The sequence below is a fragment of the Penicillium mononematosum genome (genome assembly GCF_028829835.1).
Source record: "Penicillium mononematosum strain IBT 11891 chromosome Unknown utg000005l:1.0-9366267.0:1.0-9372171.0, whole genome shotgun sequence".
NCBI classification, from domain to species: domain Eukaryota; kingdom Fungi; phylum Ascomycota; class Eurotiomycetes; order Eurotiales; family Aspergillaceae; genus Penicillium; species Penicillium mononematosum.
The window spans coordinates 4,000,802-4,012,890 of NW_026643275.1; the positions used below are offsets into that span (position 1 = coordinate 4,000,802).

Genomic DNA, 12,089 nt, shown 5'->3' on the forward strand with positions numbered 1-12,089 from the left:
GGTCGGATCACCAATGGAGTTCCGATCTACTTTTGCTTGGCATCGTTTTGATTTGCTACCTGGGTAATTGATCGTTCTCTTTGGAGCTTTGCTTAATTACAGCTGTTGCAGTGACTATTTACTATACCGGGTATGTGCAATAATAGAAATAGCAATAACAGGCAATAAAAAAGGGGTATCAGCCGAAAATAACAAGAATTGTCCTTATATCAGACTCTCATACTTGTCCAACCCTTGCTTTTGGGTTCCCTGTTGCGGTGTCGCAGCTGTGCCTTGGAAAGATGTTAACCTGTTGGCTGTGTTCATCGGAGGTGGTCTCATAGTGCTATTGGTCACCATGTTTCCTGCAGGAGGAGGGGGGATCGAGAATGAGGAGTAGTTGGGTGTCGGTTGCGCCGTTGGCCCGGACATATGATTCGAGGGTGTCATAGTCGGCATGGACCCCAAAGACTGACCTGGTGGGCCGGTGTGGGATCGAACATTGGGATTCGCTGGGGCTCCCCAGGTAGAAGATGAGGGTTGCATAGTAGGGAAGACTTGAGCAACTGGTGAAGCTTGCCGAGCAGGAGTAAGAGACGGGAAAGAGCCCAGTTTCTGATCTGGAGTGATGGAACGGAAGCCAATATTGGACTGCTGGCTTAAGGCATTCGCTTGGTGTGCCGTGCCTGCATTGTTTGAAGACCAAGAGAATGAAGGTGACATGCTCGGAACCGCTGGTGTGGCTGGCTTGGCTGGCTCCATACTACCCCACATATCTATACTCTGGCCATTCGCAGGAGATGCCTTCTTCCCAAGAACAAGGCGCTCGAAACTGCCAGCACCGCCGTCCGCATCGGGCGAACTGAGGCCTGTGACGGACTGCGAAAATTCGTCGGCGCCATTCTGGAAGCCGGACGGTCCAGCGCCAGAGGATAGCTCTTGCAGCTTTTTGCTTTGTTCCTGTTCAATCCTCGTTGAAAGAGTTTTTATCAGAGCCATAAAGGCATTGAACTGTTTAAGGCTCAACAGTGGCCCGAGACTGAAACTCCAGAGAACCGGCAGAACTTCCAAAGCCAGGAATTCGGAGTCTGCGACGGTCCCAACTTGACGAAACACCTTCAACGATGCCATCATCACCGATGGCTCTTTCGTTTTGATCGCCTTGAGAGACGGGACGAGCTTTTCTTGAATAGTATACTTGTCCAATATCGAGGATTTGGCTGGTTTTGGCTTAGTCGCCTGGATTCCGGACAAATCATCGTCAAGCCCGTCAGAAACTTCTGCAGAGGCTCCGCAAAGCACACTAAAAGCCTCCAGACTACGAACCTTGATAGCAAGGCTGCTAGTGCGGCTGAAAGTAGCAGCAATGGGAGGGAATACCTCATTCTTGACTGTACTAAAGTCAAGAACTGGGAGCATCACAGGGAGGCATTTGAGGGAAGCATCCACCAAGGAGTGAGTGGGCGAATCCAGCCCGAGCCGAATCAGCGGTAGAATATCTAAAAAGAAATGTCAGATGTAGGCCTAAAGGTTTCCATTGACAAAACCCACCATCTTTAAACTCCATCCCTGAACAATTATCAGCAATCAGCTGCATGTTATCAAGCACGACCATGAGACCGGCATCTTTCTTTGAGTCTCGTTCGGCAGGCCCTTTGCCCGAACCAGTTCCAAAGACTTCCTTCAGACGAGGGATGATTTTCTCAGGGAGTACACGGCGTCCGTTGGGAATCCGCTGGAGAATACCAAACACGTTTTGCAATATCAGCGCAAGCAGTTCCCGATCCTTCAATTCGTCCATCAAAGCCCCCAATAGCTTTCTCTCTAAGACAGAAACAGGGAACTCAGGTAGTACCCGTTGTAAGCCACGCAAGAATTGAGACTTTTCATTAGGATTCTTTGCTGGCAAAGATTCCAGGAAGCGAATAGTGGAAACCAACACATTGTCAAAGTACTGTGATTGCTGGAACTCTCGAGCATTCATGCGTTGGGCAGGTCTTCTTGTAATAAGCCTCGGTAGGACATGGGAAACTAGATCCTTGGGGATAGGCTTCGAACAGAGGAAATTATTGCTCTGTGATGGAGTGGAAGACGGAGAGCTCAGCAGTTTCTTATATGTGGACAAGCTTGCGTTCGTTTGTAGAGGAGAGGCATGCGGAGAGTTGTACAGAGCGACGATGACGAGACCCAAAGAAAAAAGATCGGCAGCCGACGATACATTGGAGTCCAGGGCAAAGTCTGGCGACGTGTAGTCAAGGCTCAATTGTACTGAAGCAGGAAGCCTTGGTTCTTGATAGAGAACCTCAGACACAGCCAATGGCGGCAGCGATGAACGACTTTCAGAAGAATCTGGAGGCCCCGCAAATCCCAGACCAGAGATCTTCCAATCTGATTTGGCATTGATATAGATGGCCTCCGGATTCAGGTTTCCATGCACTAAGCCCGCAGACTCGTGGAGAAATTCAAGACCCTTAGCAACTTGCAAAAGTCCCTTTTGGATTTCCAACTCATCAATCTCCAACTCTCTTCTTCTCCGAGTCCCATCAGCCTCTTCAACCACATACCGGCTGCTTCGCGAACCAGCGCGTGTAGTATTCTCTTGGTCGTCTTTTTCTAGCAGCAGCCCGGAAAGCGAGGCGGTGATGTGTTCCGTGGCAAACATGAGACCACCATTACGCGTTTCCTCCACAGGCTCGAGCACCTGAAGAACGGATGGGTGCCGTAGGCGTGCGAGATTGCTTGCTTCGCGCTTAAGTCGCTCGATCACGTCGTCTTGTAGCTTCTTGGAGGACCCAGAACTCCTCCCAAATCCACTAGAGCGTGTCTCTAGAGACTTGCGGTCAAAGATAAACACCGACGCCGCCGTTCCCGTGGACTTTTTCTTTGCATCGTGGATTTTCCAGGGGCCGGAGTACACGGTGGGGTTAGGTGAGATTTGGTAATTGGCGGAAATATTGGAACTGAAAGACTTGAGCGCAGATGAAAACATGGTGATGAGGCCGCAGACGAGAATTGGTCGGCGCGATAGTCGACGGAATGAAGGGAGTCGTTCGTTTCACAGTGTCGTCACGGTGTAGCCAGCACAAGACATGTTTATTTTCAACAACACAGTGGAACTTAGAGTATCAATGAGAGGTGAGTCGAGGTTGGAATTTGATGGCTAACAGAGTCAGAAGCACTACCTCAAAGGCTGAGAAAAATTATTATCCACGGGTTGCATGCTTGGTCAATAATCCCGCGCAACACGACCTCAGGTTGATCCTCGATAACAACTACTCTCCCTATCGGACCATCACGTGATTGTATCAATACGTATTTTATTGCCTCAGGCATTAAGGTTTTCATCGCCGACGCAACAGGTTGTGCTCTCTCGCGATAGTCAAATCCGTTTGAAAGACACTCAAAAAGACATTTTGTGCCATCTTGAATATAATTAATCTTGAATTGAATGGATCAGACCTCTGAAGTCTTACGATGGCGCAGATCAATCCACACAACCTAGTGCTTGTGCCACAACCTTCCGGTATTACGAAGTAGCTTCGAGAGGTCCTCCCGTGGAACTAGGTGCCCTTCTGAGGTCATATAGATCGAGCTCTGCCATGGACTCTGGGCGGGTGCCTCAGGCCCCCAGCCCTACTGAAAAGCTCAGGCAACCGATACAAACCGCAGGAAGCCGAATGGAGCCGAAGTCGGCGGTACAACTCTAATTTGCAATCACTGATTGGCCAAAACGGCAACGACATTCTTTATCAGGAGGGCGGTGGCAGAACTTCACATCTGGGGCTTCCGAGTCATCGGAGTTGTTGTCGAGCTCCGCAGAGATATTACAGTTCTAGTGCGGAGTCATCTTTCTGTTGTAGTTGTGATATAAATCCCCGTTGACCTCGTCGATCTCAGTACGTTTATACTTCCACTGACTCAATTGACACACTCTCCACTCTATACCCCTGGCTGGCCCTTTGGATTAGTCCTAACACCACCACAGTCATGAAGTCGCTCCACCAATTGGCTCGCCGACAGGCACTGACCGGGCTTGCAATGCCCGCGTCCTCTCATCACAGAACATTGCTGCCAGCTGGACATGGCAGAGAGCTTTCAGCGCCTCCACGGCGGCTGCCTCCCAGCTCCCAGGTCTTGACGCTTCGAAATTGACTATCACCAAGACCACCACACCGAAGGAGCCTATGGACTCCAAGGATCTTGTCTTTGGCAAGTACTTCACAGGTAAGGGAATTTCTGCGCTTTATTGTCTTTCGGGCACTGACTGGAAGCAATTGTAGATCATATGCTCTCCGTGGAGTGGACAGCTACCGACGGATGGCACGCACCTCGCATTGTCCCCTACCAGAATCTCAGCTTGGATCCTGCGACCTGTGTGTTCCACTATGCGTTTGAATGTTTTGAAGGCATGAAGGCGTACAAGGACAGCACCGGCGGCATCCGTCTGTTCCGCCCCAATAAGAACATGGAACGTCTAAACAAGTCTTCTGCGCGCATTGCTCTTCCTACAGTGGACGGCGATGCACTGACAAAGATTATTGGAGAATTTGTGAAGCTCGAGAGTCGGTTCATCCCAGAGTGAGTATATCTTGTGTACATCAAATGGACATCCTTGCTAACCTCCACAGTGCCCGCGGCTACTCCTTGTACCTGCGCCCTACCATGATTGGTACTCAGAAGACCCTGGGAGTTGGCCCCCCAGGATCCGCCCTCCTGTATGTCATTGCCAGTCCTGTGGGTCCTTACTACCCAACTGGCTTCAAGGCCATCTCCCTGGAGGCCACTGACTACGCCGTCCGCGCCTGGCCCGGCGGTGTTGGTGACAAGAAGCTCGGAGCCAACTATGCCCCCTGTATTCTGCCTCAACTCGAGGCCGCATCCCGTGGTTTCCAGCAGAACCTGTGGCTCTTCGGCGAGGAAGAATATGTTACCGAGGTCGGCACTATGAACCTCTTCATTGCTTTAAAGAACAAGGAGACCGGACAGAAGGAGCTTATCACTGCTCCTCTTGACGGTACCATCTTGGAGGGCGTCACTCGTGACTCCGTTCTGACTCTTGCCCGTGAGAGACTCGGCCCCAAGGGCTGGAACATCTCCGAGCGCAAGATTCGCATGTCCGAAGTTGCCGAGGCATCCAAGGAGGGCCGCCTAATTGAAGTTTTCGGTGCTGGCACTGCTGCCATCGTCAGTCCTGTTCGTAACATCAGTTACAGAGGTAATATGGTTGAGTGTGGTTTGAAGGAGGATGAGGAGGCTGGTGAGATTGCTCTTCAGATGAAGAACTGGATCGAGGGTATCCAATACGGTGACGAGAAGAACCCTTGGAGGTAAGTTGGCATCAAGTTCTTTTTTCTTTCTTTCTTTTTTGGACCTGGATGACGATATACTAACAACCCGTCAGTGTCGTGATCTAAGACAGACTTGTCAGATAAAGGGCTTCTGTGCCCAGACTTTGTGTGGCCGCAGAGGCTTTAAAAGTCCTTTCTCAGGCAATATTTCCTTGGTCGGTTTTGCATTTTGCATGTTGTTTGGATATTTGAGGTACCGAAGCTACCATGCAGCAGCGGGAGTCTTTTACATATTCATCTGGAACTTGGTGCTTTATATAGGGAATTTTCCTTTGCTATTTTCTGTCTTTCGTCGAGTACAATTTCGTTAGAGATATAGTGTATACTCCGAGTAACACATGCTGTATGATTGACACGCCCCAGTTGCTGAGGGGAGAAATATAACCTCGTCAAGTCAGTATAACTCCACTGGTTCACCCCAAGTCGTAGTATAACTAGCAACACACGACGGGGTTTGCAGTCGGGCTTTGCAGAGAGTATTCGAACATTGCGTCATTGGGATGCCCGTTGTATATCGATTGAGAAAAACGCTCGGAGTAACAAGCCCCTTTCTTTGACGGTAGTAAAAATGAAACGGCTCCAGGGCAATGGTTTGCTCGCTGATCTTCGATTTCCCAGCTTTATGGTAACCTCCTATGCTCCCATCATCCAAGGCAGGATTCAACTTTATTACAGGTATCTTTGATGGGGTGTTTGGTTTTATCATCGCGGATATAAAACAGCCTTTAGTGAGGTGGAGTGCTCGGCACATAAACACAATATGGGTGCCATCGTAGCATACTAGCCGCTGCATGATTTTCAATGGGTTCACACTTGGCGAAAGATATGCCAAGCTATGTATTTGATCGTAGGCCATGAAATGTAGTTATATATCAGCGCGGAACTTCCAAGGTTGTTCGTATAACACGATGACTCATGACAGAGAGGGGAAGAAGAATACATTGCCTATGGACTGTGTAAAGAAGAAGAAGAACCAATGCAGCATTTGTTTATAGATACAGTGGAAGTAAGAATCTTCAAATTGTAGCAAAAGCAGAGGCCTTATGCCATCTACTACATACCATACTAGGACAAATATGGCCCACTCGATTGACAGAGTTGGCCATTGATCCGCTAGAGGTATTAGATTGACAACAGTCTAGATATAATGTCGTGGTCTGTTTGGCTGACATATCGTCAATTCTTCGCCCACCTAGGTGCGTCCTTACAGATTACGGTTGCTACTTGGTAGGCTTTGATATTCAGTGTTTCATTTACATAAATATCGTCCAAGAAATGGACTATTTGGGGGGGGGGGGGGGGGCGCGAAGTTAGAAAAATCATGTGCCTCTGGCTTCATACAGGACGCTGATTGCCAGAACTGGAAGCCAAAGCCACGGTGATCAAAATCTAAACGGTGAAGAACGGTACTTTTCATGAAAACAGTCCTTTCTTTTCCCCCGAGACAGGTAACCCTATCCACGCCATTGTTTAGAGAAATATTTACCCTAGATCACTCTTGCAGGGATGGATGTAACCCTCATACAATGTCGACCGTCAGATTTCGCACCAAGCATAGATAGTGCTGCCAGCCCACAAAACGCATTACCCCTAAGCACATGGATGAAGATTCGGACAGGTTAGTTAGACTCCGACTTGACCTTGTACGAACATAGTGCTGACGATTGTCAGCCACCCGTGGCCATAACCCTGCCTGTTTCTACGAAATTCCATGTTCCCCCCCCCCCAATATGCTATATGCTACCTGAGGATAAATCCTAGAGTTAGGACGTACAAGCCAATCTACTCGCAAGGGTTAAAAGACCCAATCAATATCTCGAAGTGATAGTTCGGGTGGATGAATCACATCATTACGGAGTACAGCCTAGACTAACGGCAGATATTCAGCTGCGCCTTGACCGAAAACAAGGTAAAATAGGCGACATGCAGCACGTGGACCACGTGGGATGAGGCGAAACCCAGACGCGGCGAGTGAATCGAGGGGGAAAGCAAAATGAAATAACAGACAGGCCTTCTCTGTACTAGAGAAGGTTTCAGGCTCAGTTCGTACGCTCTCTGGCTACAGATTAGGCAAAAATTGGAATCGCAGCGGGACACAACAGGCGTTTCAGGATGTTCCGCATGGATAACAATGGGGGTTGTTTGATCTCATAGGCTAAATTTAGTGCTCGGCTTATTAGGGAGATTGCAATTAAGGCTTTTATGAATTCTATTGTATCGGGAAATAACCGGACTTGGTGGGAGGGACGTGTGGCCTGGGAACTGGCCAGCTTCTTATCTTGGGATACCCCCGGCGAGAGTTTACAATTATTCTCTTCCGGACTTATTGTTGACCTGTATAGGACAAATATAGTAAAACGCAAACTTGGAGAATTTAAGTGAATGTTTTTTGGTGTGACTTGAGCCCTTAGAAGAGAGCAACAAGCTGGGCATTCTAACCATGCTCGGTTCGCAGCCATCGACTCCCATTCGGAGATTGGGTTTGATCGCATCCAGCTTTAGCACTGGACGCCTTGTCCGACGTCCCTAGGAAGAACCCACTTGAAGCGAAATAGGATGAAGATGGCCAGCAGGTGCACTTGGATGGACTTTCGCACTCGGTCCATTTCACGTTTGGTGTAACAATCCAAAGCGAGAACAACGTGCCAGCACGACGCAAGAGGCTCGGAGATTGCCGCCATTAATATTCCTTGAGTGACACCAAACACCCAAAAAAATAAATAATAAAAAAAGGATAAAAATAAAAATAAAAAAGAGAGTAAAACACAATGGGAAAAAGACGAGGCATTCCGCAGATATGCGTGTGCCATGGGAGGTGCATCTCGGACACAGCAAGGTCGGGGGCTGCATGATAGTCCACCGCCAGGAACATTCTTCTAGATTGTTATTAGAAGGCTCAAAATGTAACCCATCCAAGCATCCGGGGACGAGAATGGTATGTGAGTGGCTATAATCCCTGCAGGAGGAAGAGTTTCCGCTAGGATGGCTGTGCAATTCTTAAAATTCCAACTGGAGACATGGACAGCATTAGCGGTGAAGACAACTATGTACCGGGTACCTGAGCTGTTGTGTTCATTGAGCGTGTCACTGAGGTCATGGGATGCCTCTCCGACATTACTCGATCAGGAATAAGAAGGTGGCCAGCTCAGCCCTATATAGGGAGATAATCACCACTTTCGGGCGACGCACTAGCCAAGTAATACGCACTGCATTCCTGCTATTAACTCCCGGATTGGTGGAGAGACCTATTCATAGCCTCGTTTGTCTTACCTGAAAAGAGCCTCTTTTTTTGGGGATTTCCCTCTAAACCCCCTTGTCCGGACTTATGATGTACTTCGTATTTTTGCCAAGCATCCGGGTCTGAGCGTATCTCCGGCTAGACAGTAGTCAACACAATTCCTCCATACCTCCGTAGGCAAACAGTGGGCCTTAATTCCTACGGAGTACGGAGACGGAGTACGGAGAGTACGGATTTAGTGCGCATCATATGCCTCGATTGGGTATTCTCGATGCCGCCAATCAGGCAACCAGTGGTAGCGCGTCAATGAGATCATATCACAGGAAGATAATAATGGTTATAATTAAAAAAGAGAAAAGAAAAGAAAAGGAAAAGAAAACAAAGACAGCCAAGAAAAGCAAAGTGATATTAATTATAGAGTCACTGAAGGAAAGTGACTCTATTCCAGTACAGGCATAGGGGTGAATAAATGTATACGAACGAACCAATTGTAGTTTAAAGAGCATTTGTAGGCAATACAGGCCCTACTTTTCCAGGGCACCTAGACTTCCCAGAGAGAAACTGCTTTTGTTTTTTTTGTTTTTTTTTCTTTCTCTAAGTTCTCTCATTCCAAGGTTGTCTATAGTCTTGGATATCACTCCAAAACTCTCCAATACTCTACTGCCAGAATAATCCTCAAGATCAGCCAAAGAGTCAGATCTTTATCCCCTTAGTCCGTTGCCAAGATGAAGTCAAACCCCCCCCCCAGAATAAAATAAAAAAACGTGGTAACGACCGTGCACATTGAAGCAACCCACGTGAGAATATATAGAAGAAAAAGTAAAACGCAAGGTGTAACCCCAAAATCCATCCCGTTTCATCCCTGGACATATCGTGTCTCGGGCCAGTCAGGTCGAATGAGGATCGCCCTCCAAGCGAACGTCTGCTTAGCGTGTCCCGGCCTAAATCTAATAATCCATCCTACCGTCTTGGATTTGGATCATACGCCGTACCACTTTGGTGCTTTGGTGCTACATGTTAGATCTGAGATCCCCCCGATCCGCGACTGACCGGTCTGTCGGTGTTTTAGTAGTTTTGGTTTTGGTTTTGGCCCTGGTGTCTTGGTTTTTTTTTCATGTGTTTTAGGTATTTACTATATTAGGTATGTATTTAGGCGTTTTGACAGTTCTGTTTTAATGGACTTTATGGTACTAGAGTATTTCGAGGTTTCATAAATCCCAAAGAGTGTCAATTTGCAGTATTACCAGAGGCTGAACGTGGATCCCTGAATGCAATTAATTAAAAAAAAAAAAGGGAAAAAGAAAAGGAAAAAGAAATAAAATAATAAAATAATAACCGGGACTTTGTGCACATGGCAGGTCGAGTCTAATGGTATTCGAGCACGGACTGAGCTGGTTATCGCGACGGGGCTTAGCTGCAAGGCCCGAAAAACCAATTCCAGCTGATCAATGGCCTTAACCTTGGAAGTCCTCTTCTTATATATAAATATACTGGCATCCACTTGGTCTCGGGTCTTTAGCCTCATAGCCCGTTATCACATCCCTCCACTTTGATCTTCCACTTCTACATCTACTATACTATTACCTATTCCCATTTCTATTTCTATTCTCTATTCTGTATTTTATCTCTCTCCACTTAGCCTTTACCTCTTTTAACCATGAATCGCTCTCCATCGTATGATGGCCGTTCAGGCTCTCGTGGTAGTCACAGCAACAGCAGCGCATTCAGCCCAAACGCCAACCCAAACGAGGACTGGACCAAGATCTCTGACCTCGCAGAGCGTCGGCGCATCCAAAATCGTATCGCCCAGCGCAACTATCGTAAGGAAAAAAAACAAAGAGAGAAATCCCATCCTGAGGCTACATTTCTGACTCGGCGCAACCCAACAGGCAAGAAACTGAAGCGCCGCTTGGAGGACCTCGAGAGACGAGCTGCAACTTCTGCTTCGCCAGAACAATCACACGCAGAGCCGGTGTCTCCTAAGCCATCGCCCAAGACTCGAACAAAGCGATCCTCCAAAGTCACAGATGTCAAGCCTCACTCGCAGTCAGACCGAGCTGCCTCGTACGACTACTATTCCCCCGAGGACCGTCAAACCATGTTCGCCCAGCAGTGCACTCGTCAGCTCTCTGCCTCGCCCCCACCAGTCTTCTCATACCCATCCATGTCGTCATATGACACCTACCGGCAGTCTGCCTACGCCCAATCCCCCATCTACCACGCCGCACCGAGCCACTATAGTGAAGTCGCCTATCAGACCGAATATGGCGAGCCCGTCCCCTCGCTGGTCCCCGTGCTCCCATCGATGCAATCCCGCAAACTCGCCTACGATGAAGACCTGATCAGTCCATTCAGCATGAGCTACGCAACAATGGCCGGGATCGACCTGTGCCAACAGCAAGCTCAAGCGCAGTCCCATTCTCAACATCAGCCTTCTGCGCTTCCGGTACATTTTCCTCGCTGAGCCTACTCACCATGCCGACCAGTCAGCTAATATCTGCCTGCCTTTCTTTTTTCCAGATGCCATCGCTTGCATACTACGAGGACCAGCGAGCACCATCGACGTCACCGGAGGCATCTATTTTCACATTCCCACTCACACCGGAATCAGGCCCATGCTCGCCTCGTTCAATGCATGGCCTGTATGAGTACGATCTACGGCCGTAAGGTGACCGGACCGGGGGCGAGAGAGCCCGGATTGCGGGTACATATTTCCGCCCCATCCAGGCCTGATCTCCCGAACGTCGGATTCCAGTCTATCCGTCGGGTCATTTCCTGTTGCCTTCTCCGAGTTGGCTCTCCACTCTCGATTTATTTTTTTATTGTTTTCTGTCTCTTTTTATTTGTGCCAGCCTTTTTTCCCCTATTATGTGTGACGAGATAACTGCATGATAACTGGTGTTGATTCTCCTTTTTATTGGTAGCGTGGTGTTAAAGGGAACAGGGGTGAGCTAGGGAGCCACGTTGAACGGATTCTTTTCTTTTTCTTTTTCTTTTTCTATTTCTTCTTGATATTTTGTTTTCTTTCTTTTTTTGTTTGATTACTTTCTCTGTTTTGATTAAACGCAGATCCAGAGAGTACAGTTGACGAATTTGGATACTCAACAATAGAATCCTATAACCTTGGAAGTTCCCATAGTGATTGGTCCAAAATCAACTTAACCTGCATAACTCCACGGCCCCCAAAATCCATGCGGGATTTTCAATTTCAGCTTAGCCATAAACATTTTACACGGCTGAAACGATTTCCTGTTCTGGAGATCTCAACGGTGATTGACGTACTCCGTACCATGTATTCTTTTCCGATGTTCCCCAGTTTGATAACCCTAATATCCAAGGGCGAGACTATATTGTATATGAAAAACCACCACTTTCTTAAAGCGGACAAGTTTTATACATGACTCAAGAATTATAACTCAAGTGCACTGTCAACTAAGGACCAATCTACTGGGAAACCCCCCCGATCCCTGCAGAAAGAGACAATACCCACACCCCACACAGCACTTCTTTATCCCGGTATATTG

General features: G+C 48.0%; 3 protein-coding genes across 3 annotated transcripts; 2 read left to right on the top strand and 1 right to left on the bottom strand.

Moving 5' to 3' along the window:
* Positions 1-204: 204 nt before the first annotated feature.
* N7519_009661 (putative protein kinase Scy1) lies at positions 205-2,968 on the bottom strand (the record flags this gene model as incomplete). The annotated part of the gene is made up of 2 exons (XM_057296434.1): positions 205-1,478; positions 1,531-2,968. 2 exons carry the CDS (start codon positions 2,966-2,968, stop codon positions 205-207), a joined length of 2,712 nt encoding a protein of 903 aa, XP_057144316.1.
* Positions 2,969-3,567: 599 nt separating this feature from the next.
* Positions 3,568-5,393, top strand: N7519_009662 (branched-chain amino acid aminotransferase, cytosolic; the record flags this gene model as incomplete). Its single annotated transcript, XM_057296435.1, has 5 exons — positions 3,568-3,769; positions 3,973-4,203; positions 4,260-4,557; positions 4,608-5,306; positions 5,381-5,393. Coding segments are annotated over 5 exons (1,443 nt in total), but the record flags the coding sequence as incomplete, so codon positions are not given.
* Positions 5,394-10,222: 4,829 nt separating this feature from the next.
* Positions 10,223-11,232, top strand: N7519_009663 (bZIP transcription factor; the record flags this gene model as incomplete). The annotated part of the gene is made up of 2 exons (XM_057296436.1): positions 10,223-11,011; positions 11,086-11,232. 2 exons carry the CDS (start codon positions 10,223-10,225, stop codon positions 11,230-11,232), a joined length of 936 nt encoding a protein of 311 aa, XP_057144318.1.
* Between the last annotated feature and the right edge of the window lie 857 nt (positions 11,233-12,089).